This window comes from Paroedura picta, chromosome 7 (assembly GCF_049243985.1).
Source record: "Paroedura picta isolate Pp20150507F chromosome 7, Ppicta_v3.0, whole genome shotgun sequence".
NCBI lineage: Eukaryota > Metazoa > Chordata > Lepidosauria > Squamata > Gekkonidae > Paroedura > Paroedura picta.
The window spans coordinates 57,464,282-57,491,360 of record NC_135375.1 but is presented as its reverse complement, the minus strand read 5'-3'; the positions used below and the strand labels follow the sequence as shown (position 1 = coordinate 57,491,360).

Genomic DNA, 27,079 nt, shown 5'->3' with positions numbered 1-27,079 from the left:
ACCTCCCATTTAATTTGGAATCTTGTACTAGTTTCAGGAAAGATATGTGTACACCCACATAAATGACTTTTCCTTTCACATAAAGTGTATTATGAAAAATAAACAACCAGTTCATCTACCATCTACCTTAAAGACATATTTAAGAAATCAGAATCAGGGTGATTCAAAAGCTTGAGAATGCAGTAGTTAACATCTCATAAACCTCTCCCATTCTCTATAAATCCTACTTCAACTAGACTTTGAAAGCAAATATTAATACATTACCATCTGCTTAATGTATTTCAGCTCAATAAACAATTTTCATGAGCTCCCCACTTAGTAAGCACAAGCTAGTTTCCCAGCACAAAAAAATAGCCAATAGCCCTTTCCTCTTTCTGCCTGTTTTTCAAATAAGTGATCACAATTACTGGTATCCTCCTTATTTTCTAGGGGTGGTTTAAAACTAATCTGTACCCAGTAGAAGAAACTCAATAGCAACTTCCAGTACATCTTCTTAAGATGACCTTGGCTGTTTTTTTGGTTTGGGGTTTTTTTTTGGGGGGGGGGACAACATGGGTTGGACCCCCCCCCCAATAATATACAGAAGATGCTAGTAGAGCAAAGGTTTCCTTTATGATATTATTTTCCTCCTCCAAGAAAATTATCAAAGCAAACAGCAGGATGTTTGAGAACGATCCACTCTACCACTATCCTTGGTAAACTCTTTTAGTGGGTTCAAGCCCATATAAGATTGACACTGTTTTATGTCTTGACAATGTAGCCTCCAGTGAGACAGAATTCAGTGGGGGGGTATACTTTGGGAAAATCAACTAAAACCTTAAAGGAATCAGATATATTACACTTTTTCCACCCAATGGCTAGAATGCTCTACAGCAGCTTTTCTTAGAAGCTGTATAATAAGGTGTGTCTTTTTTTTTGGGGGGGGGGTTGAGTGGGAGTCTGTGTAACAGGAAAAGTACCTCAAAGAAAATATAGTTCAGATATCACTTCTTCCCACATCAATGCATCATGAGGAATAATCAAATAGGTGAGTGAGAAGACTTTTAGGTTGGTGTACTAGTACAAGGAGTACTGTATATACATATACTCTTGGGTAGCAATGAGTTACTTTAATAATCATCTGCCTAAACAGCATCTTCCTTAAAAGCGTTAAGCAGATATTGAACATTCTTATTTTTATAATTATACACCTTTTATGTACCCTTCTACTATATAAAACAGAACCACAGTAGATACAGCACAAAAGGGGACTCCACTTTTATCAACTTTCCCCACCTTCATTGAAAATTCTGCTAGCAATGCTCCCATCATGTGGCAGAAGATGTCACTGCAGCCATGAAGACAAACCTTTTGGGTTTGATAACTACTGCAGCTGTTCTTGAAAAATTCAGTCAGATCTTACCTCAGGATGGTCTCTCTAGTACTAATGGAGAAAACAGAGCAGGGCATCCTGAACCAAGACAAGAAGCCAGTCATCCTGCGAAGGAAACATCTTTTTGGACAGAATGTTTTACCCATATGAGCAATTGGATTACCCAGATGAGCAATTTTCCCCTCACTCCCATATACAGAAGTAAGCAAATAATGGAGGGTCATCATTCCACTGTTTCATCTTTAGATAAGACCATGAATGTTTGCCCTCTACCTTAAGAAGAAGGTCTACAGGCAGTATCTAAGAGGTGACCTAGAGTCAAAAAGGGAAAGAGTATAAACCTAAACCAGTATAAAATAAAAGCATATTTCTGTTTAGTGAATGAATGCACATAATCCAGGGCAGGAGTACTGAAAACCCTGCTGGTCAGCTGGGTAAGCCACCACTTTCACCTGCACACAACACAAACCACATTCTACCAGCAAGCAATACCTGACATAGCCCTCCAAAATTCATCCATGCATACATGTAAGGCCTGTGTGAGATACCCATAGAAATATTGATATGGAGTTTACATACAAATCTCTGACCTTTAAGGCTATATGCAATCCAGGCACAGTGTGAGGGACTGTCTTTCTCTCTACTCTTATCACACGGCGCTCTGCCCCGTTGTTTGTTATTCCTAGCGACAGAAAGTTTGTCTGACCTCAACCAGGGCCTTTTTGGTCCAGGCCCCCGCCTTGTGGAATGAGTTCCCAGAAGGGCTAAGAGCCCTGTCAGAGCTGACTCAGTTCCACTTCCACCAGGCTTTAGGTTGAGGTATGTCAAACAGAAGATCTTGCCTTCCTCTGGAGTGAAGTGGAAGTCTCTCATCTGCAACATCACCCCCAAGGGACTTGGTGGATCTGGCAGACTGGTGTGTGTGTGGGGGGGGGGGGGTTAGAATCTGGGATGGTTACAGAATTGTACTGTATTGTTTCTTTTATTATGTTTTACAGTTGTTAGCCACCACAAGATGGCAGACCTGGGAGTGGCAGTATATAAATATAAAAACAAACAAACAACTTCCTGTTCAATGTATGTTCAACACAGATGTGAGCTGAGTTTACAAGGACTAAATAAGCTCATCTAGGACATAATAATAAGCTCATCTAAGACATCTAAGCTCATCTAGGACATCTGAAGGTAAAACTTTTTTCTTATCACAGATACTGGAATAACTTGGGTAGGTGTCAGAAAGAGGGGGAAATCGTTTCTTCTCTTGGCCACCAAAAAACAAAAGCAAAGTTTGTTTTCAAAGTAACACACAGGTCTTAAGATGTTTTTTATTTGTTAATTTTGACATGGAAAAATTATGCAAGTTACACTAGAATTTAAAAACACATCCAACACATTAAACAGAAGCCCCTTTTCCTGGTTAAGAATCTAAGTGAAGTAAAACTAGCAAATAAATTTTGTTGCATCCTTCATCCTCTAGAGACTGGTAGACAATGCTTCAGTAAAATTTGTGTAACTTCATTGCTAAAATACAAAAGTTTTCAGTACAAAAAGGTTCTGTTGAATATGTATGTCCTTCTCACTCCAAAAAGCACCTAAAACTGTAAAGGGATGAGAGTAGGTAGCTAGTCTAACAACCAAATCCCAATGGAATAAGTTTATTCCATGAATTCGGATATTAAAAAAGGACCATCATAAAAGCACGAGGGCCATTTTGAAAAACAGTATATTATTCAGTGTCAATATTTCACATTTCAAAAAGCTATATATATGGGTTCACTTACAAAAGCCTCCCTCTCTGTGACAAAGGAAATTAAGGCCAGACACAGCTTAAAATTCACCAAGGGGGAATACAAAAATATGTTGTGCTTCCACGAAGGTTCTCCTCCACAGGAAGGGTTTAATGTAACTGAAGAATATAGATGACTGGAGTTTACATGATGGCACAACTTCTGTTGGCTGCTCGTGGGTCTCCCTGTTTTAAATACACAAAACATTGTTTCACTAGCATGCTCCTATTATAGGGTTATGTTCATCTAAACCAATTAAAAGTCTGATATGCTGAACAGGATTATGCAACGTTTCTTCCATAGATCCATTAACAGCACTTTCATCATGGGAATAAGATGATGTGAATAAACCCATGTGCATACCGCCAGTATTTGGAGCCTCCTATAAAACAGCAGATGTTCCCAGTTTTATACTGGTCTACCTAGGAAAAAGAGCCTCTTGTGGCGCAGAGTGGTAAGGCAGCCGTCTGAAAGCTCTGCCCATGAGGCTGGGAGTTCAATCCCAGCAGCCGGCTCAAGGTTGACTCAGCCTTCCATCCTTCTGAGGTCGGTAAAATGAGTACCCAGCTTGCTGGGGGGTAAACGGTAATGACTGGGGAAGGCACTGGCAAACCACCCCGTATTGAGTCTGCCATGAAAACGCTAGAGGGCGTCACCCCAAGGGTCAGACATGACTCAGTGCTTGCACAGGGGATACCTTTACCTTTACCTTACCTAGGGAAGAGGTTTGTAAAGAACACTTCTAAAACTAAAATTTTATATAGACTGGGAGGCATACTACAGATGACAACTTTAATTACAGGCCAGAACTTCGCTGAAATGACTGAACATGTCTTCATGTGCCCACAGCTGCTGTCTTAAACATCTAATAAGTTACTTTAAGGCCCATCTACACACAGGTTAAATTACTTTAAAGCTGTAAAGCTTCATGGATGGGGTAAGGCAAAATTCTGACTGTTCTTTAAAAATCAACAATTTGATTAATAGCAGTTCCAGAGGAAGTACTGTAACCACTTTCACTTTTTCAAATAAACAAATCTGGTTAATAGCACAAGGTCAAGTAGATTTAACACTTAATTCAGTTGCCCTATCCACACATTTCCTTGCAGTGTTGCCCCATAAGTTTTAAGAGATGATGCTACCAAAGCGAGAGTTTTATTTTTTGGCACAAACAATACCAATATTTTCTTGTCCCTTTAAAACTAAGAAAGCCAGTATGGCATAGCACTTAAAAGCAGCTGACTCTAATCTGGAGAACCCAGTTTGATTCTCCACTTTTACACATGAAGTCTGCTGGATGACCTTGAGTCAGTCACAGTTCATTCAGTCCCACCTACTTTACAAGGTGCCTATTGCAGGGAAAAGAAGATAATGTAATTGTAAGCCACTCTGAGACTCCTTAAGTTAGAGAAAAGTGGGGTATAAAAATCTATTCTTCTACGTTTCAATATACTAAACCTGTCGCACTTTCCTGCTGAAAATCACTACTAGGACAATGTATGTTACCTGCTGGTGAAACAGATCTTCCTCCTCTACAGCTTCAGCTGGTTCTTCTTCTACTTCCTCTCCCTCTTCAGCTTCAAGTAAAGTTGTTTTGAAGACAGTGCTTCTCTGAGCAACTTCCTGTAATAGACACGACTATTCTATTATCTGAGGTTGGCAATGTTAATACAGTAAAGCGCACATCAAGACCCTTTCTGCAGTTATATGTTGGCTATATAATCCATCCATACCATACCAGACATGTAGGCTAGCTAGAAAATCATATGCTCAACAACTGGTTCATAATGTGTTCAGGTTAAGTGTAGTCAAGGGAAGTTTCCCCACATTACCTCTCCCTGAGAGTTTTTCAGTACAACCTTCACATCTTTGCCAGTGCCCCAAGAGTTCTGGTTCTTCCAGATGAGGTTAGAAGGAGGACTGGCTGTTACTCCAGCATTAGCAGCCCAAACCTAGGAAAGAAAGAACAAATCATACAGGATTAAAATGCATCTATATACATAAGATCGTGACCCTGACAAAATGCTGAAGGCTCCAAAGCTTCCTATTGGTGGAACCTCCCCCACTCAGGGCAAATTGTTGCGTTTGCTCAGGATTCTGCACTCCCCTCCCTTCAGGCCTGCTGTAAAGGAAGCCTCTAGCAGCCCCCTGAGGCGAGAGACACATTTCCGAAAGCAAAGCAAGGGAGCCTGCGAGCATGTGTGTGCTTTCCTTTTGAGGAGGGAAAGCTTTCCCCTTCTGCCTAAACATTGGCTGAAAGGGGGGGCCACAGAAAAGCCGCTTCTCACTTAAAATACTGCTGTGGCTGGACTTGGTGCTAGAGGGAAGACACAGCCAAGCCATGCATGTCTCTTCTCCACCATTCTCTGAACATTTGAGGCCTACCACAGAGGAGGCAAAAGAACCCCCACAACAGCATCCAGTTTATTTATTTATTCTTTGATTTAAATACCATCGCTCCCAAAGATTTGCAGCAGTTTACAATAAAATAGTAAAAACACAGAACCCTTAAAATCCCAACACATTAGAGTAGTGGTCCCCAACCACCGGGCAGTGGCACAAAGGCCCTGGCACTGGGCCGCGGCTCCCTCTCCCCGCCCCCCCCCCCGCAGTAAGAAATTTACCAGGCCGCAATCTTGCGGCCCGGCAAGCTTCTTACTGTGGGAGGGGGTGGAGAGGGAAGCAGGGCCACGCACACGCACATGGGCAATGTGTGGCCGAAAACGCGCATGCGGGTCACTTTCGCGCATGCGCAAAAGTGCCGCTCATGTGTGGCTGGGCAATCACCCTCCTTGCTTCTGCCGGTCCCCAGCCTGAAAAAGGTTGGAGACCACTGCATTAGAATATTAAAAGATGGCTATTCATTGGAGTAAGAGCCTCTTGTGGCGCAGAGTGGTAAGGCAGCCGTCTGAAAGCTTTGCCCATGAGGCTGGGAGTTCAATCCCAGCAGCCGGCTCAAGGTTGACTCAGTCTTCCATCCTTCCGAGGTCGGTAAAATGAGTACCCAGCTTGCTGGGGGGTAAATGGTAATGACTGGGGAAGGCACTGTTAAACCACCCCGTATTGAGTCTGCCATGAAAACGCTGGAGGGCGTCACCCCAAGGGTCAGACATGACTCGGTGCTTGCACAGGGGATACCTTTACCTTTATTCATTGGAGTTAACTCCCCATCTCCTCCCCTTTCCTGTCCAGCTAGCAGTCCGGAGCTATAACATTAGAGCTCATAAATTTCATCTGCACAACAACTCTGTGCAGTAAGCCTCATCTTCACAACAACCTCTTTGGGAGGCCTCAAATGTTTATTTTGCATAGCAGCCCTGTCCACCCCCCAAAGCAGCCATTTCTGTCTGGGGAGTTGATCTTTATAGTCTGGAAGTGATAAGCATTAATTCCAGGAGCTCTCCAGGTCCCACCTGGAGGTTGGCTACCCCTAGGTTGGAAATATTCCTTGTGGTTTGGAGGTGCGGCCTCAAAAAGATACAATGCCTCAGAGTCCAGCCTTCAAAGTAGCCATTTTTGCCTGCAGAGCTGATCTTTATAGTCTAGCAATGGCCAGCAATAGTAGAGACAATGGTAGGGACTTGCAGGCTGAGGTCGGGGTGGAGTGGCACACGGTTGGGGTGGAGTTCCAAGCCCTTAACAGCAACAATTTTTTTATTTTCTGGCGCAAACAGACAAACAGACCAGCAAGGGTTCCGCAAGTCTGGAAAGTGGAGGAAGATCTCAATAAGGAATATTTAGAGCTTGTAAATGTAAATGGTGAATAAGCAACTGGCTGGAGAGATATAGGGGCTGAAGTGACTTTGCTCAGGCCTGGCCTGACAAATAAAAATGAGTATTTGCTATGAAGGTCCAATAAAATAAAAGTCATAAGTTGTCCAGAATTTCAAGTGAAGTTAGCTTGGGAGTTCACATACAAAGGGTTTATAGGAAAGCAGACTGTGACTTTGGAGGGAACCAGGTTTTCCAGTTTTATTAGGCAACAATTTGGCTTTGAGGACAACAACAGGAACTGCAGTTGCCAGCAGTAGGCCTCAGGCAGACATCACCAGCCAGAGTCAGAGTACCTTGATTGGCATAAAACCAATCAACAGACTGTGCTAGCTGAGCCCAGTGAGGGGGTGGTGGGCTTGAAAAGGGTACAGTGCCTCAGAGTCCACTCTCCAAAGAAGCTATTTCTTCCTGGGGAGCTGATCTTTATAGTCTGGAGGAGATGAGCATTAATTCCAGGAGATCTCCAGGCCCCACCTGGAGGTTGGCCACCCCTGGGCTAGAAATATTCCTGGAGGTTTGAAAGTGGGGCCTCAAAAGGGGATAATGCCTCCACAGCCACCCAACCAGCCACACAGTGCCCCTGGCCTATTTCAGGTCAAGAAAACATTGCCGAGGAGGTAAGGCTGCCTGGATATGTGTAGGTTCATGTTCAGGAATTCCACAATTCCTTCATGTGCATAAACCTGATTTGGCCTAGGAATACTGTGCACAGAGAGACCTCCTCTTAGGGTTGCCAGCTTCCAAGTGAAACACTAAACCCACACCAAACCATCAGCTAGCGCCTGCTGCATTACAGCACACAACAGGCTTTGCCCCTAGTCTTCCATAAAAGGCCTAATGCAAGCACAACCTACACACACTAGTTGCTGGAAATTTCTCCACTAACCCCTTCCAATATAAAAACTGGAAATTTTGGAGAGAAGAACTCCTGTTATATGTTGCTACAGTACTAAAATAAATACAAGGCTGGTAAGTGCTGCATATATTTCACACACACACCTTGGGGGAATTCATTATTTAATTAAGTAATTAATTATGGGATTTATAATCTGTCCTATCTTTGTGAACTCCGGGTGGATTACAATAAGAAAACACCCCCGCCTCACCCCCAGCCTGAATGTTTCTGGGAATTTTACATCTCTGTTCATGCACTATGTCTGCTACCAATGTTCAGAAGCCTGCAAGGTGACAATTGCTGCCACTACCCTCTCACTATTTGCCAGGCTCATCCTGAGGCTTCAGACACAGCAATGGCCAATGTACTGGTGGCTCCAAGACTTGCAAGCCAAAGCAGTGCTACTAGATCTCTTTTATTCCCTAGAAAGCAAACCAAAAGGAAATACATCTGAAGAGGAAATAGGAGGAACAGACAATTGTTGAGTTCTCAACAAGCACAAGACAGGGTCAACACCTCTCTTTCTTTCCAGATAATCCAGTTACTAAGTGCCCTCTGGCTCCTGCATTTGTTCTCAATGAAGAACATGTCTGGGAATATGCATTTATCAAGTTAAAATTTAGTTTTACCCACAAATGTGCAACTTCCTAGTTGAATGGTTTTTTAACAGCAACTGAAGCCTACACAGAATTACTGTAGTATCTAGTGATGCATCCACTGTATTAACAACCCACATATTTGCTCAGTCCACTAATCATATTGCTTCAGCTAAATATGCTTTACTTACCGTAACAGTCTGACCTGCCTTCAGCACATATCTTGAGGTATATTTATAGGTAGCAGAACTGTCTCCTATTTTTCTAATCATCTCCCAGCCTCCCAATGGTTGGTCCTAAACAGAAGCAAAAAACAAATACAGAGGCCTTACAGCTGTAGCCATAAAATGGTATATGGAACATCACAGAATCACAGAGTTGGAAGGGGCCATACAAGCAATCTAGTACAACCCCTACTCAATGCAGGATCAGCATAAAGCATCCATGATAAGTCTCTTTGCAATCGCTGCTTAAAGACTGCCAGTGAGGGGGAGCTCACCACCTCCTTAAGCAGCCAATTCCACTGCTGAACTATGTTTTTCCTGCTATCTAGCCGGTACTCTTCTATAGTTAGCTTAAACCCATTACTGCAGGTCCTATCCTCTGCTGCCAACAGGAACCACCCCTTGCCCTCCTCTAAATGACAACCATTCAAATACTTAAAGACAGCCATCACGTCCCCTCTCAACCTCCTTGGTCTCCAGGCTGAACATTCCCAACTAGTCCCTCAGCCTTTCCTCATAGGGCTTGGGTTTTTTTTGTTACTACAGACAAATTATCACTTTCAGAAGGTTACTGCATATTATTTTCCATCTTCTCCAATCATACAGAAGAGTTTCAAGGAGTTCAGAGAAGTGCTCATTCCCATTCCCACAGTGTCTTATCCTCATAACCACCCTGAAAGATGGGACATAATCCTGGTAGCAGCATCATGACCACAGACCACATACCTGATCCGAAGTGTTCTTCAAACGGATAAACTTCCCATCTACATCTATTTCATCAATGCACACGTTCCCAGTAGCAGAAGCTGAATGAGAAATGCTAACGCTACTGCTAGCCTCAGATTCTTCAACGTCAACTCTCTTCCGCTTCCCCCTGGTTGTGCGCACACTGCGGCTTGATGATGCCCGAGAGACTGTCACACGAGAAGATGGGCTAGGAGTAAGCTTCAACCTGATGAACACGAAATTCAGATGCAAACAACATTTAAACATGTGCTTTTATCCATCATCATTACAATTTATATTTTATGAATATTTCTCTGTGATGTGGCACCTGCAATTTCCTTACATTTATCAGTTTCAGGACATACAGATATTACATCATCAAGAAAAATCTTCTTATACCCATTTTATATGCCAAGTGCCTTTTTCAAAAAGGAAAGTCGAAATCTGAGGAATTTACCTGAGTAATTGCAAAATCACAAGCTACACTGTTGAGAAATGCCTTGTGAGCCTCTCTTAATTATAAGAAAATTGGTGTATTGTATGTGTTAATCTCAGACATCCAAAAACCAGAGTTTAAAATTATGGATAGGGAACAAAATATATTACAAAATTTATGCAGAAGGAAGCTGCATAGATGAGATTCTAAACAAAGGCTACATGGGATTTTATGTAATCCCTTCTCCCCACTTGCAATGGCTTGACACCCAACCATTAATTTCTACTGCTCACCCAACATGAAAGATAAAATCCCTCATTTTTCTCTCAGAAAAGTAACATATAGTAAATAAGTATGGAATTCAAAATTAAGGAACTGGCTGAAGGTCATCATCAAAGATGGAACTCAGAAATACTTTCAATGAGAAACCTGTGCAGATGTCTCATTGAAAGTATATAAATGAAGCTATTTTATTTGGAGTGCTGCTTTTATGTTCTAATCCCCCACTCCCACAGCTTGGAGGACATTTGATGATGACATGGTATACTTAGTGGGGCAATGATGAATTCAATGTTAAGATGGCCTGACTACATGATTGTCACTATCATTTCCATAATTCCTCACTTCAAAACCTTAACAACTAACCTTACCTTTCTTCTTCACCTTCCAAAAGCTTCCTGTATGCATTAATTTCCATATCCAAAGCCAATTTTACATCAAGCAGTTGTTCATAATCACTCAATTGCTGTTGCATCTGATCTCTTATTTCAGCCATTTCTCTCTCTTTGTCAGAAAGTGTTCTGCGGAAGTTATCCCTTTCTTTAGCCAGGGTGTCCTCCAATTCTTGAACCCGCTCTAGCCATCCTCTCGACTAAAGTTACAAAAGAAAAAAGCCTCAGAAATAAGTTCTAAAAACAAACACAATATTACAAAATGTATTTTAAAATTGGCAAAACAGCTGCCTATGGATATAAAGCAGTCTGAGACACTGAAGTGGAAGAAACACGTTTTCTATGTTGGGCAAGAATAAATCAAGCAAAACATTGGACAATTGCACAACAGGCTCATATCTGGAGCAGAGAGATGTTTGTCATTTCAGATATTATTTTTTATTATTTTTACTATACACTACAATAAGAAACCTAAATGTAGCTGCTTATGATCAATATTGTGCCCATACTATAAGAATACAGATTACAGGGCCAATGAACATAATTCAGGATGGTTCTGCTAGTTACGGTGAAGGGCTAGGGGTTCAGTGAAACCCTGAACCCCGACACTGGATGACTGCAAATTATATCCAGTCAACCCTTTTGGACATGTCATCGGGTCCTATTTAATTATTTTCAAGCATATCTTCAAAGCATTAAAGGCTAGAGAACATTTTTTTAAGTATTAAGGAGTTGGAATTGATTCACAAAACCAGTTTTTTCCCCACAGAACCTCTATCATGGTCTAACTCTAAAAGAACACAAAAAGAAAAAAAAACTTTCAAACATTTTGTGCAGTGACCAACTGAGAATTACAGCTGTTTTACCTCTTTCTGTAGATTAGCCAGCTGGGAAGAGAGGCTATCAATGCGCATGCGACTTTCCATGAGTTCTTCTCTTATAGCACTGGCTGCAGAACAACTTGTTTCAGAGGCAAGTCTCGCATTTTCAAGCTACAGGTTGCAGACACACACACAAAACCCCCAATGTTTAATTTGCCAACAGATACATAAGTGTGCACTTCTACTTTAGAGTTCTGCATTGTCACTGAGTAATGCACCAAATTCCTGTAATACAGGAAGCCTGTCATACAGGCATTACACAAACTGGAAGCGAAAAAAAACAAGTGACTGACTTGGAGGAAACCTTTCAATTTCAGAAAATATAGCTTAACAAAATTAAAATCCGACAATGCACACTCGAAGCTTCTTTGTAACTTTATAAATTTAGCCAATATGGTATTTCCTAAGCAAATAAAACCTTCAAATATAACTCTTGAGCACCAACTAGAAATTATTCATAACCTGAGTCCTAATGAATTCATACTAAATTACCAGTGATTTTATTAAGAGTGTAATATACTCCTACAGTGCATACCAATTTAATACATTCAAACATGGATCCATAAGGCAGCTTACACTGAATTCTTAAGAGTTATTACTTAAAAAACAAAAAGACTTATGGCTCTCAATAGCCAGGGGAAATGCAGTAAGCAGGAAATTGCTTTGACTGTTGAATGATTGGTTCTTGGCAAGACAAATATTCACAATGCTAAGAATTTCAGGGTTCACGTAACACTGACATTATTTTTGGAACAGCCTGCCAGACATGAAACGGACTGCTACTATACTCTCTTCTGTAAAAGAGGTAGAGCAGAATTATTGTAATGTGCCTTTGATGGAAGTTACTCTGATCAGCAGCTAGTGATGATATGTCACACAAATTGCAGTTTTAACCTGATGCGTTACTTTGTTTTAACTTTGTTTATATTCCAACCTTTCCACAATGCCCAGGGTAGCTTAGAACATATTTATATCTACCTACCTACGTAATCTATTTTATACCTAATCTACATACCATCTAATGTTCACATGAAGAGCTTCTGTGGGAGTATTCTACCCCCAGTTCCACCAAGTGGCATTCAAAGGATATGGATAATGGGAAACTGTTTGCAGATGTGTGCTAGCAGCATCAGCCACTTGATCTGCACTAATCAAGCAGTGCTTAAATGCCTACTTTTAAATATATATTTTGAATTCAGAAACAAATAATATGTAATGAAGCTAGAACTATAAGGTATCTTTCAATTTGTCACTCAAATTTAACATGCCCAACATATCCTAAATGTTCAACTACATAATTTTTTCCCTTTTGACTATGTTTTGATGGTCAAAGTTAATCATTTTAAAATATGCATTTTCTCTTGAAGAATATTTAACATAATATGTTAATTTCTGGGCACCTACAGAATTTTATAGGTGAGTCTTAAACTAAATATAATTAGAATATATTCAAGATCTAGTCAGTTTACAATGAAAAGTTATCTAACGCAGCTACTAGAATGTTAAGATACCTGAGAGCAAGTATGAATACCTTGGCATGGTAGGTCTCTTCAAGTTCATCTTTGTAGAGTTTCACTTGTACATCATGCAGCTCTCTCATTTCCTGAAGCGCTTGGGCCAGTTTGTGTTCATATTCTATTTGGCGCCCAGAATCCACCTCTACCAGACGAGTCTCATGCTTTCTCCTAGTCTCATTGATTTCCTACAAATAATGCAAATTGTGGTAAAAGCATTCCACTAGGAAAGTTAAGACAGTGCTAACAAAGCTTGTCAAATTTTTGCCATTTTCTGTCGAGGCACAGTCCACTGACTTTCCAACTGGACCTTGAAATTCCTTTATGTTCTACCAAGTAGGGAGAAAACTTCTCTTCAATATGCTTACTGTTGCTTAACTCTTCTAAAGAATCTTAAATATAGCAGTTCAGAATTAGAAAGCATTCACCATTTAAATAGAGGCATTTAATAACAAATTTTAACTATATCACCTAAGTGACTGTTCACGCATTATCTTACCACAAGGCTATTACTTTGGAACCCCAACAGTTACCTCTTCATACATATTTTTTCGGAATTCCAGGTCTTCAATCAAACTCTGACAGCGATTTTCAAAATCCACCTTCAGCAATGTTTCATCTACCAGTTGTTTTTTAGCGGCTGCTAAAGCAGCTTCAAGCTTGAAAGAGACAACATGACAAAATATAAATGTGGCACTATATCAGAAGCAGAAACTAAGCATTCATACAAGACTTCAAACATCTGAAACTCTCATTTATTCCAGCTTGTGCATATAAAGGAGCAAATATTATGCTAGTCTGTCCCCAGTAAACGAACATCCAGTCAATATGCCACAATTTAATCTTAAATATTAGTCCATGCCTGTAAAAACTGCTCACATCTTACCTGAGCAATTTGATCTTTCAAATCCTCAAGATCTCCCTCTAGACTTTTTTTATCCCCAAGCGCTGTGGCAAGTGCTGCTTCCTTAGCATTTAGAGCTGCTTCAAACTCCCGAAGCTTCAGCTGGGCTCCATTCAGGTCAGATTCTTTTTTTGCATAACTAAGAAACCAGAGAAGTTAAGTTCAATTAAGTGTTTAATCAAAAGTGAAACACTTTATTGCAACAGGGAGGAATATGTAGGTTATTTTTGGGGGAAAAAAGAAAGCTCTAGATATGCCTGAGCACTTGTAGATATATGCTGGTCTACCTGTGGAACTCTTTATGTTCATCATAAAAAAGGACTTTAAAGTGATAAAAGACTATGAATTGCATCCAGCCCCTTTCCAAGTGGAAACCTTTTTCCAATCCCCTGCACCTCCCTGCCCAAATCACAGCAAGAGACCAGAGGATCATGAGGAACAGGACAGAATGCAACAAAAAGAGTGACAGAAATCTCTCCCATCCCATTTTTGCACAGACTTGAGTTCCAGTTTCCACTGATTTCCTAAAGGGCTCTCAGACTTCAGGACATTTTTTAAACACAAGGGACTGAAGGAAAAGGAAGACATCTTTTCCATGGGCTTCATTCACAGAAGTTTGAATCCATCCCATTGACTGATCATTTCAGCACATGAACCATCAGTGGTATTATTACAATGCAAGCACTTTTAGCCCAAACAGAATACAACTACTAATTTAAGATCAGAGAGAAGCTAAAATTAAACATAGCCCTGATTTTAAAAACCAAAAACAGTAAATGGCTGATTAAGGAGTTTTGGTAAAGACAGAACCTGAACAGCACATAAATCCATGTGCTCAACAGCTTTTATTAGCCTAAACCATTCATTCCAAAGTAACTAGTACCCACACATTGAGCATGTACTAACAACGAATTACATGAATTTTTTCTCCAGTAAAAAGCCCCCAAGACTCATCTAAAGCCGCTGTGGGGGAGGAACGCCGACAGGGACCTGGCTGGTGGGAGAGAACTCCCAGCACTGGCATTCTCTGGGCAGGGTGTGTGTTGGCATGGCAACAGGAGGCGTGGCTGAGCTAGGCGTCAGTTAAACGGATGGCCTGACATTGCTCGGCCTCTTTTCCCCATCAGGGCGCCCAAAGACGCCTGGGGTAGGCTGAATTAATCTGTGTAATTTAGTTTTGGTGTTGCTAGGCGTGCATCAGAGCAAGAATAGTGCAAGATATAGAAATCATTCATCCAACCACTAAAAAATCTTAATTCATCACCCCCTCTGGCTCTTTATTTCAATTCCATGCACTTTCAGTCACACATTGCAACCTTGTAGACCTTACAGCAGTTTTATTTTAAAGCCAAATTTCCCTTCCAATAACATTGTCACTTCCACAGGAACCAGCCACATGCTGGTTACGATAGCTAAGATTTATGTAATCACAAAGGATAAATACTGTGGTGGCAGTGAATGAACTGGAGACCTGTAGGATTAGTTTCTTGTGTATCGGGTAATTCAATGAATGTACACATACTAGTATTAGCGTACCTCAGACTACTTACTATTTCAGGTGAAGTGGCCAGTAGGCCCAGTGTTAACCACTAAGAAATCTTCCTTATGGGATCACCACAGTAGGCTTCACTATAATCCACAGGAAGTCAGATACTGTCCTCTCATAACTCTAAGGAACTAGGCGGGTTCCATCCATCCAGAATTACTACTTTTGCAAGTACATAAGCAATAGGCTTGTTCTCATATCTGACACTTGGCAACTAGTCTCTTCCTGTGAGTTGTATCCTGTGTGTACTGCCATGCTGTCAGCTGGTGATGCAACTGCCCACAATTCTGTTTCCCAGGAACAGAGGCTGCTTGAAGAAGGAATGCAGGACCATGAACAAAAATTTCACCCATCACTAAAAGAAAGAAGCCCAGAGATTGTATGAAAAGTTCAACTCTTGTCACAGGACAGAGAGAGACCTTTATTTCCCTCTTCCCAAATATTATAACTTGAGGCCATCTAATGAAGCTTATGTAGATTCAGAACAGACAACAGAAAATACTTCTTTACAAGAGAGTGATTTAAATGTAGAATTTAATGCCAGAAGATGCAATAATGGCTACAGGAATAGACAGCTTTAAAACTGGATTAGGGATTCATGAATGACAGGTCTATCAGTGGCTAGTAACAATAATGACTAAAGGGAACCACCAAGTTCAGCGGTAGTCAACCTCTGAATCCAAGAGACAGGAGGCAATATCAGGGGGAGGTCTCCAACCTCTATGCCCTACTGTTGACAATCCAGAGGAACTTGTTGGCCACAGTGTGAGAGAGGACTCACCAGAGTCAGACTCACCAGAGCCCTTCTTATGTACCTTGGTCTTACTTGAACAACACCAAAACTGCCAGGACAAACTTAGCATACCATTTTATTAAATTCTTGCAAGTTCAGAATTACTTTTTTGATTCAGTGAACCCCGTTGTGTCAAAAAGAACCCATAGTGAACTGTTACTATGTAACACGACTGGTTAGAAGATGCCTATCAGTCTGCACTTGAAGAAATGAGTCTGACAAGTTTATTGAAAAACACATGCTGTCTAGCATATTATTGGAAGTCTTGTAAGACAGTGGTCCCCAACCTTTTTATCATCGGGGACCGGTCAATGCTTGACAATTTTACTGAGGCCCATGGTGGGGGGGGTAGTCTTTTGCTGAGGGACGCCGCCGCCTGAACCCATGGCTCCATTTGCTTTCCTGCCGGTGCCCCTGACTTCCTGCCGCCTGCTGGGGGGCGCTGCCAGCAGCAGCTGCACAGTGCCACGCCAAGGGGGAGCCCCAGCCATGGCGACCACTAGAGAGCACCAAAGGTGAGCCGGTGGCAGAGTGGCAGGGCAGCCCCCGAGGCAGTAGCCGCGGAGGAGGAACCATGGCCCGGTACCGATTGATCAACGGACCGATCCCGGTCCCCAGACCGGGGGTTGGGGACCACCATTGTAAGAGACTGAACAGTTGTCATGAATTCACTTTGACTGACAATACAAGTAAAATAGAACCAGTGGGCATAGGGTGTCATGGCTACAACCTGGGAGACTCTAGTTCAATTCCCTACTCTGTCATAGAAGCTTGTGAGATGACCTTGGAACAGTAACAAACATTCACCCTAATCTACTTGGCAGAGTTGTTGTGAAGATAAAATACAGGAGAGGAACACAATAAACTGCTTTTGGAGGAAGGTGGGGAACAAAATAACCAAATAAATAATAAAAGGAAGGGGCACATCCAGTAAATGTGAATGCAAGAATATAAGCTTACAAACCTATTAGTTGAAAACTGGCATGTTGCATGAGCATTTCCCCAAGCACAAAGAACATATGAATTGACCATCCTGCTGTTCTGCAACTGAGAAAGCAACTGTTTCTTTATGCCAGGTTAAACTAACTCTCTTGTTGAGATCCACTATATTTCAGAATGTCAATGTGGAACTTAGGACAGCTGCTTCAACTTCTCTTGCCTTCTAAGGATATCCAAACAGTTGCCCTGTGCACCAGCTGAATCATAATTAACATTTGGTGAATCAATAAAGGCACTGTCTCAACAAAACAATGAAGGTGCATTTGTAATGCTATTTCACTAATATATTTTAAAATGGGAGGTAGCAATTAAGATTCTGGTAAAGGAAAGTGCAATTTGTACCATTCCTGGCACTGAATGATTTTGTAACATAGTTGCTTTACTTATAAGTAAATTAGACTATACTTAACTCCATGGATTCACATGGAACACTTACCAAAGAAAATTTTCAAATCACTTAATGGCAAAGAATAACAAAGCTGAGGCATACAGTTTCCTTCTTTGAGTGATGGGCTTACTAGATTCTATCAACTCAGTTGATGTTGTTTACCTGGATTTCAGTAGGGCTTTTGACAAGGTTCCACAGGATGTTCTGATGGATAAACTGGAGGACTGCAGACTGGAATTTCGAATGGTTAGGTGGACAGGGAACTGGTTAGAAAACCACACCCAAAGAGTAGCTTTCAATGGAATTTCATCAGATTGGAGGGAGGTGAGTAGTGGGGTGCCACAGGGCTTGGTTTTCTCTTTTGATTAATAGCACAAACTTTCAAATGAATGCTAAAACAGCAAAACTGCCTTGTGCTTGTCATGTACCAATTTGTTGGAGTTTGTAAACACCTATGATTTAAAGCAACAACAGTCTGACCTTAAAGCACAGAATCTAGATCTGATTTGAGCATTTTTCTGGGAGGAACTGGTCAAATATTTATAATATGCAACTTCACAGGTCTCTCCTATGGCTTGCTTTGATCATGTTGACAATTTCCACTTAAAATGGAAATCTGAAGACATTTCTATCTTGGAAGATCTTTGAGCTGAACTGAATAGACAAGGTATGGTCCTGTTGATTTTAGCACACCTATTTTGACAGTATAATTTAAATTTTCTTTCACTTTAATTTTAGTCGCTTTAGGGGGATTTTAGCTGAAGGGCAGCATGATAAATAAAACAATTGTGTTTCCCTTTTTACAGCACTATGAACTACAAAATGAATACTAAAAATGTATGAAACAGGCAAACCCTACTGCTATATGCATAAGGCTTCTTAAATCTTTTTGATCTGGGTTTTATTCATGGTTAGCAGCACCCATCCAAAACTGCACACATACAGAATTGTCCCCAATGTCTGTTCCCAAGACAGCTTCCCCACTAAATTCATCACTTTAAAACAACTACCCCATTTGTAATAACTCCTCTTTGGCTTCCATTCTATCACCTCAGTTGGCAAGCAATGTATATGTATTTTTATCTTCCCAACATCCTAAATTTTCATATTAATGTATTACAAAACCAGCATACACTTCTTTGTCTCCTGAATTTAGCACTGGAGACAGGTTTATTTGTGACTTTGAACTATAATTATGAGGCATTCCAAGTGTCTTCAAAGCTCAGGTTTATTATAAGACTATCTCTGCCACAGTCAAGAAAGAATATTTATACGATACCAAGCTATTTTACTGGAATAAAATGGAACACTGGACTTGCCATGAAGGTTTCTTCTTCTCGGGGGCAAGGAGGACACTCTGATGCCTGACACTTATGTGTTTGTATTAAATGCTGCTGACATGAAACTACTTCACATTGAATGTGCCATGATCCCCCCTGGAGCCTGAAGGCCTGGGGGTTTACATGCCAAAGAAATGCAGTTCTTTAGCCACTTGTTTTGTGTAGCCTTGGAAACCATTTTTGCACTTGGCTGTTTGATGAAAGGTTGCAAAATGGGATCAGACTTCTGATATAAATGTGACGTGCTCAATGAAGGTCCAATGAGCACTTATTCTTCTCTAGATGAGAAGTTTGGGGCAGGATGGCAAGTATGGAAAGGTGTGCTGACTTTAGGTATGGTGGGATTTGTGTGCAGGATCACCATGTCCTTATGGAGGAGTGAACAGAGCCTGAAGCCTTGAAGTCTTCAAGAAGGAAACCAGTGCACAGGTTGAGATGTGACTTCCCTCAGCAATTTCTTCACAGCTGCTTGCATAGAAAGTGGCACATCATGAACTGACAAAAGTACAGTGCTCAAGGCAGCTAGCTGGCAATGCAAAGTACTCGATCTTTGACCTTGGAAGCCCCATAAGTAGCAAAGGCAATATTCTGAGGAAAATCAGAGGTGTCTGGTTGCAGATGTTTCGTCTTACACCATTTGAGGAGGGTCTTCCAAGACCTGCTGTAAACTTTAGAAGTTCTCCAGGCCACTATCATGGTCTGAATGACCTGACTGGAGAAACCATGCACAATCTGTGTTTTCTGCTTAATCGCCATCCTGTTAAATAAAGCCAGGTTAGATCCAGATGAGAGATTAGTATGCTGGGTGACACCAGAAATTCCCATGGAGATCGAACTGATTATTTCAGCAAGCTGGAAAACTACCATCTCCTGGGCCAATACAAGGACAGGCAAATCAACTCTGCCCTCTTCCGTTTCATTTTGTTCAAAACCTTGTTACAGAACTTACTTGCCTCACTGTAAGTTACAAACACTGCAGAGAACATCTGAAACCATTAATGAAAAAGTGATGGCTCTCATGACTACAAGAAGTTAACTAGTTACTTTCTCCAAAATCACTACCCTCAGATGACCAAAATTATTGACAGGTTTCTGTATCTATCTATTCACAATATTCACAATATCTCTTCTCATACCTAAAGGGAAAGAAGTAGGGAAGCACAGATCTTTAAAGAAGAGTAACTGCATGTTACATGGCACTATAGGTCAGTCATCATAGAGGGCAAAGATGGCAGTGAGCTGAGACTGGCCAGGGAAGCCCACTATAACATGAAAAGCTTCTTCAGATGAGGGGCAAACATAAATAAATGAGGTAATAGGCCCACTGCTGGGTAAAGATGGAGAGATTCTGGCAGAGGACAGATAAAAGACAGAAATCTTCAGTATCTATCTGGCCTCTGTTCCCCCCCCCCCCAAAAAAAAAAAGAATATGGACATATCTAGGAATGGTAGTAGGCAAGATATAGTTTCTGGGCAGGTGGTTGACATGGATACAGAGGTTAATGAAAGGTACCTAGCTGCACTGGATGAGTTCAAATCCCTGGCCTGGATGGTGTGTACCTGAATGTGCTCAAAGAACTTTCTGGAGAGCTTGTAGAACTTTGACCATCATCTTTAGGGCCTCCTGGAGGACAGCAAATGTTACCCCAATCTTCAAAAAAGGGAGAAGAGATGACCAGTGAGTATGATTTCCGTTGCAAGGAAAATAATGGAGCAGATTTTAAAGGGGCTATCTGCAGACATCTGAAGGACATGTGGTGATCTGAGGAAGTCAGCATGGATTTCTCTCCAACAAGTCTTGCCAGACCAACCTGGTTTCCTTCTTTGAGTGATGGGCTTACTAGATTCTATCAACTCAGTTGATGTTGTTTACCTGGATTTCAGTAGGGCTTTTGACAAGGTTCCACAGGATGTTCTGATGGATAAACTGGAAGACTGCAGACTGGAATTTCGAATGGTTAGGTGGACAGGGAACTGGTTAGAAAACCACACCCAAAGAGTAGCTTTCAATGGGATTTCATCAGATTGGAGGGAGGTGAGTAGTGGGGTGCCACAGGGCTTGGTACTGGGTCCAATACTTTTCAACATTTTTATCAACTATCTAGATGAGGGAGTGGAGGGATTCCACATTAAATTTGCAGATGACACCAAATTGGGAGGAGCAGCAAATACCCCAGAAGAGTTCAACAGGATCTGAACATGCTGGGAAAGTGGGCAAAAGAGAACAAGATGCAATTCAATAATGAGAAATGCAGAATTCTACATCTGGGTCACAAAAATGAGAAGCATGCATACTGGATGGGAGATACGCTTCTGGGTAGCAGTGTGTGCAAACGAGATCTTGAGGTACTTGTGGACCGTAACCTAATTATGAACAGACAGTACAATGCAGTAGTAAAGGCAAATACAATCAAAATCACAATATGTCATAGTCCCACTGTATACTGCATCGATCAAATCACACCTGCAATACTATGTGCAGTTCTGGAGGCCTCACTTCAAAAAGAATGCGGACAAAACAGAGAGTGTAGAGGAGCACGACAAAGATGATCCGGGGTTTGGGGACCAAATCCAATGAGGAAAGGCTGATTGACTCAGCAATGTTCAGCCTGGAGAAGAAGAGACTGAGAGGGGAAATTATTGCTCTCTTTAAGTATTTTAAAGTTTGTCACTTGGAGGAGGGCAAGGGGTGGTTCCTGTGGGCAGCAAATGAAAGGACCCACAGTAACAATTTTAAACTTCATGTAAATGTCATTCTGGCTAGATAGTAGAGACAAAAATTTCACAGTCAGAGTAGTTCAGCAGTAGAATCAGGTACCTAATGAGGTGAGCTCCCCCTCACTGGCAATCTTTAAGCGGCAGCTGAACAGAGACTTATCACGGATACTTTATGCTGATCCTGCATTGAGCAAGGGTTGGACTAGATAGCCAGTATGGCCCCTTCAGTCTCTTGAGATCAGAGCAAACTCAATTTTCTCCTTTGCAGAATGCCACTTTTATCCTGTTTTTTTCCCTTGGGAATTTGCTATTAGGAATAAATTTTACTGGTGGCATTTTTGGATCCTCTCCATCATTGGGCCAAATCTTCAGAATTCTGCATATGATTGGAGAAATTCTGGGAAACTAATACCTATTGCGAACAAGCCAGAATACTGGCTCCAACTGGGTTCTTTTTAATTGTCCAGAAAATTTAACAGGGGAACTGAGAACAACTGACAAGAAGTAGGGAAAATGGGATAATTGTATTTCCTAAGAGGGAGTCCTGATTACTGTCTGTTAACAAAAGGCTGAGAGGTGGGTGATAAGACCTAGCTTTACTTATGGTTATGTTTCCAGAAAAGTTTGCATTGTAAGACTGATTTCAAGATGGTGAAAGGTTGATTATTGTCCTGAAATCTCAAACATCTCAAGGTCTGAAAAGTCATTGGAGAGGGGTCTAAAAAGGACATCACATGAGCCAGGGCTGCTGAGGGGAGGGATAATATTATGTATGGGTGGAAATGGGTCCATCAATAATCTTGGACCCAAGGTAATTAATGATTTAGCCACAGCACTTTGGTTGCCAGCATATTTCCAGACCCAGTTCAAAAGAACTGCCACAAGAGGGGGAACAATGTACTCATTGAAGCCCATCCCATCTTTCCTACTACATTCTGAACCAGTTCTTCTGAAGTTCAACAGAACACATGAAGCTCACTTGTTACAGAAGTTCAACAGAGCACATGAAACTATGGTCAGGCCCACCTTTTCTAGCAAATGCCACAGTTTGCATATCAGCTGAAGTGGGAAATACACACTTGAGCACCAAGGATCAATAAGGTATCCAGCAGCAGATCCAAATGGTAGGCTTACTACTTCAGGGAAGAACAACCCACCAATGGAAGTACAAGCTGAATAACTATCCCCAGGTCATCTTTCTATCCATTCCACGTCTCTCTTTTCTTATAAATTAAATCTCAGTTTGGTCACCACTCTTACAGCCTCCAATTACACAGCTTTTCAGGATCCTGGAGACAATAGTGAGATAAAATGGTTAAATAGTGAGGTAAAATTGTCTGTATACAATTCACTCCAAATTCCCAAATTCTCTTTCTCACAGGTTTCTTGTAGATGTTAAAAAAGAGGCAAGTCAGAACCTTGCACATCCGCACATGCCAATGTCCAAGGGGTCAAGCAAGCCTCCTATCACCACCTTCTGACTTACAGAAATGCCTCAAATGACTGCAGCATAGCACCAATCAGACCCATCTCTATCAGAATACGTGGCTGGTGGTACTGTCACTGAGAGGACCAGGGGAACTAATAAAGGCATTTTCCCTCTGTTGGAAGACAGGCATAGATAATCCATCACAGGAACAAAAGGACCTAGCTGAACATCAAAATGAATGGAATCAAGATAATCAATTTCCTTGAGAAATGGACAGAGCTGCATGACCAGCCCTCTTTTTCAAAGCCCCCTTCTAAAAATGGGCTAATTCAGGTCTCATGGATCCAGAGTCGTCCCCTGCCCGCCCCCCAAGTGATAGCCTAGTAAAGCCCCCATAAGTGCTGGAGCAACTGAACCTTCTGTCATCGATTCATTGGTATTTGTCCCTCATGAAGTCAGCCCTCCTCTTCCAGACTTCATTTAAGAGACAAAGATCTAATATGCTTGTAACAGGCCTAGAGGCTGTAAGCATTTCATTCACATCTTCCGTTTGTACTAATTGAAAAAAAATTATGGAGGCCCACTTAACTTTCAGAATTTCTACGGGTAAAGTTACACTGAACCTGGATCATCTGTAAATTATATTGCTGACAAAGAGTTTGAGAGATAACAGCAAATCTACCAGGAATTTATGATTTGCATCCAAAAGGTCAGATGTAACTAGCTTCATATACATGAGCTACACTGTCAACAGTATACAGTTACAATGGCAGTAGAGATGTTTTTGCCATCTTTCTCCCCCCACCCCCACCACCCCACAGGTCCTTATCTGTACTTGGTCAGATTCAGGTTGTAGCAAGGACAAATTGTGGTAACATAGCAAGGCCAGCTAAACAAATCTGAATCCCTGTTCTGATCGATTAAGGAACAATTAACACCTAATTCCTTTCTAGCAAGATACAGAGAAACAGAGTAACAAAAATATCCAATGTGCCCTAAAAAGGAGAGTTACAAGGTCTCTGAAATAAAACTTTTACACTAGGTTTGAACAGTTGCCATTGTTTGGGTTGGATGTCCATAGGATGTGAATACCTCCTAACCGTCTTGTGTGGAAATTTACCTTCCTACTAGAATCAGTTACATAGCCTAAGAGTTCTTTATATGTCTCATGTAGTGTTGTCTAAATGCTAGGCATCCCAGCGTAGTGCAGCCACCTGTAATCTGAAAAGCTGGATTTGATTCCCTGCTTCTCCACATGCAGTCAGCTGGGTGACCTTGGGCTAGTCACAGTTCTGTTAGAGCTGTCCTCACAGAGCAATTCAGTCAAAGCACTTTCAGCCCCACCTACCACACAGGGCTCCTGTTGTGGGGAAAGGAAGGGAAGGCAATTGTAAGCTACTTTGAGACTTCTTTGGGTAATGAAAAGCAGGATATGAAAACCAACTCTTTTTCTGAGCCATGAACCACTGGGAGGGGGGATATTTTATGAACAATGTAAAACCATGTGAGCCTTCCTGACCTCACCAGGCAAACTATTCCACCTAGTAGGAGCCAACACAGAAAGGTTTTATGTATGGGCAACTGTTAATCTTATTAGATTCCACCTTCAGAAGACTTTGCACAGATGAGCAGATAATATTGAGAGATGGTTCTGCAGTACTGGTCTTAGGCCAGGAACAGCTTTATAAGTAATAATCAAACACTGTGAATTGAATTGAACTGAACTTGGAACTAATCAATAACCAAAGGAGTGAGGCAGAACAGGTGTATGTATACTCCACTTAACTCCTAACAGCAATTGAGCTGCAGCATTCTTAATGATACTACAGGCTTAACAAAGTTACACTTTTGGAATTAGTTTGTTGTTAATCAATTCCTATTCAGACTGTTGTATGTTGTTTCCCTAACAAACAGTATTCATTGCATTCTACTTAGAAAGATCTTGTCCTCCAAACCAGTGGTCCCCAACCTTTTTATCACCGGGGAACACTCAACGCTTGACAATTTTACTGAGGCCCAGTGGAGGGGGGGTAGTTTACTCCTCTACTCTCAACCACTGCCCTAACGCTCTCTGATCGCTATGGTAATGTTTAAACATCCCTTCAAAATAAGATACAGACACGCCACAACAATGACCATAAGGAACATTTTATTTTCATGGAAATTTTAACTCATGACACTGACAAATCAATGGGAACCCTGAGCTTGTTTCTCTGCAACGAGATAGTCCCATCTGGGAGTGATGGGAGACAATGACACCCGAAGTGTGTTGTAGTCGACGGACCACATGTGGTCCGCAGCCCACTGGTTGGGGATTGCTACTCCAAACAACTCAATAAAAACAGTAATTCAAATATCACCAAATGAGTGAACTAGTATTTCTACAACTGAGAAGCAAACTACAAATCAGGATATTCAGGGCCAAATACTACAGCATCAACCAATGATACCTCTTCTGTATGACAGACCCCACAGTCAATACAGCTTCCCCCAATACATGCAAATGAAGTCATACATTTATATATGCCTTACTACAGTGGTCCCCAACCTTTTTATCACCAGTCAACGCTTGATAATTTTACTGAGGCCCGGGGGGTCGTCTTTTGCTGAGGGACGTTGCCACGGCCTGAGCCCCTGCTCCACTTGCTTTCCCACTGGTGCCCCTGACTTCCCACCACCTGCTGGGGGGCGCTGCCAGCAGCAGCTGCACAGTGTCACGCCGAGGGGGAGTCCCAGCCATGGCGGCCACTGGAGAGCACCAAAGGTGATCCGGCAGCAGAGTGGCAGGGCAGTCCCGAGGCAGCAGCCGAAGAGGAGGACAAAGAGGAGCCGTGGCCCGGTACCAACTGATCTATGGACCAGCACCGGTCCCCAGACCAGGGGTTGGGGACCACTACCTTACTATCAATGCAAGAATATTGTTTGATCAACCAACAGTTCATAACTGTAATAACAGGCACAAAAGTGAGCACACGGAAGATATACGTCTCATGTTTGGAACAGTCAAAAAGGCACATACCTGGGTCTATATAAGATCATCATCTTCTCCAGTATGCAGAACAAAACTCTTAAGCTACAGCACTAAGACAGGTTATTCTTCATCTCAGACATTTTATGTTCTAAACACCTTTTACTAGACACACTAAAAGGTATTATTTGTGGTTATAAACAATGTTTCATAGCAGTTTTCCCAACACTTAAAAGCTTACTCATCAGAAATCATACAATCCCATATGTTGCTGAATAGTCACATTAAAACAAGTGGATGCACAAAACATGAATACAAAAACTCAGAAAAGACCACCACAAATTTAATCTAACCATAAAGGGATCTCTTTCTCTCTTTTTTACACAATTGTACCTTATATCATGCAAAGCTAATGGCACAGATTCAGCCAATGAAACAATTGCACTTGCCTCACCAAATTTTATCCCAAAAACATGAAACACCTGCCCACAATTTCACTGTTAAGACAAAGAAATACCAATTGTTGAGGAACGCAAAGAAGCGTAGGCTTTTATGTATTTTATATATACGTGCATATATGCTTTTTTCTTATAATCATGAAAGCCTTTGTGCTAGATAGTACCTAGCAGAGCCAGAGCCATGATAAGATTTTTGTCTGCATTCAAGTGTCCCCTGACAATACAGACCGTCATTTTCACCTTAAAACACAGGTAAAGTATAACAGGAATACTCAGAAATTACACTGCACCTATAGAGTAGTGATCTTTGCATGTTTTTCATTGTGGAAATGCTGCCAACACTGAACTGATATCAGACAAATTGTCCTAGGTACAGGCCACAAAAAAGGTTTTAAAACCCAACTGACATCTAAAAAGTAGGAAATCAATTCTAGATACTATTTTCTAAGATATAACTTGTTGATTGCTAGTCTGCAAATCAGACAAACAATGGACAACCTAGAATAACCAGCACAAACAGATCCAACATATTGATTGTTCCAATTATTCTGAAAAATGTTTAGAAAACCCTGGAGATGTGGCTAAAATGTTATCTGTAAACTGCTCTGAACAGCAAGAGAGGGTGGTATCTAAATGTAAACAAACAAATAGTTCAAAGTA

At 41.4% G+C, this 27,079-nt stretch overlaps 1 protein-coding gene and 1 long non-coding RNA gene across 4 annotated transcripts in view; one reads left to right on the top strand and one right to left on the bottom strand.

Moving 5' to 3' along the window:
* The window catches only part of LOC143840960 (uncharacterized), a 31,075-nt gene that overhangs the window by 1,559 nt on the left and 2,437 nt on the right, over nucleotides 1-27,079 (top strand). Inside the window, exons 2-3 of one of the 2 annotated variants that reach the window (XR_013232493.1) lie at nucleotides 2,371-2,557; nucleotides 18,068-18,173. This is a non-coding gene — a long non-coding RNA (uncharacterized LOC143840960). Of the gene's footprint in view, nucleotides 1-2,370; nucleotides 2,558-14,874; nucleotides 14,928-18,067; nucleotides 18,174-27,079 lie in introns of those variants that run through there. The other variant, XR_013232494.1, reaches the window with a different exon arrangement.
* Nucleotides 2,684-27,079, bottom strand: part of LMNB1 (lamin B1) — a 33,826-nt gene continuing 9,430 nt past the window's right edge. For both annotated transcript variants that reach the window (XM_077344444.1, XM_077344443.1), the window contains exons 2-11: nucleotides 13,763-13,919; nucleotides 13,410-13,535; nucleotides 12,894-13,064; nucleotides 11,348-11,473; nucleotides 10,461-10,681; nucleotides 9,375-9,600; nucleotides 8,616-8,720; nucleotides 4,992-5,111; nucleotides 4,666-4,782; nucleotides 2,684-3,344 (exon numbers count right to left, since the gene is read on the bottom strand). In XM_077344444.1, the coding sequence (XP_077200559.1) occupies nucleotides 3,303-3,344; nucleotides 4,666-4,782; nucleotides 4,992-5,111; nucleotides 8,616-8,720; nucleotides 9,375-9,600; nucleotides 10,461-10,681; nucleotides 11,348-11,473; nucleotides 12,894-13,064; nucleotides 13,410-13,421 (1,140 nt within the window). In that variant the 5' untranslated portion in view covers nucleotides 13,422-13,535; nucleotides 13,763-13,919 and the 3' untranslated portion in view covers nucleotides 2,684-3,302. The remainder of the gene's footprint in view (nucleotides 3,345-4,665; nucleotides 4,783-4,991; nucleotides 5,112-8,615; nucleotides 8,721-9,374; nucleotides 9,601-10,460; nucleotides 10,682-11,347; nucleotides 11,474-12,893; nucleotides 13,065-13,409; nucleotides 13,536-13,762; nucleotides 13,920-27,079) is intronic.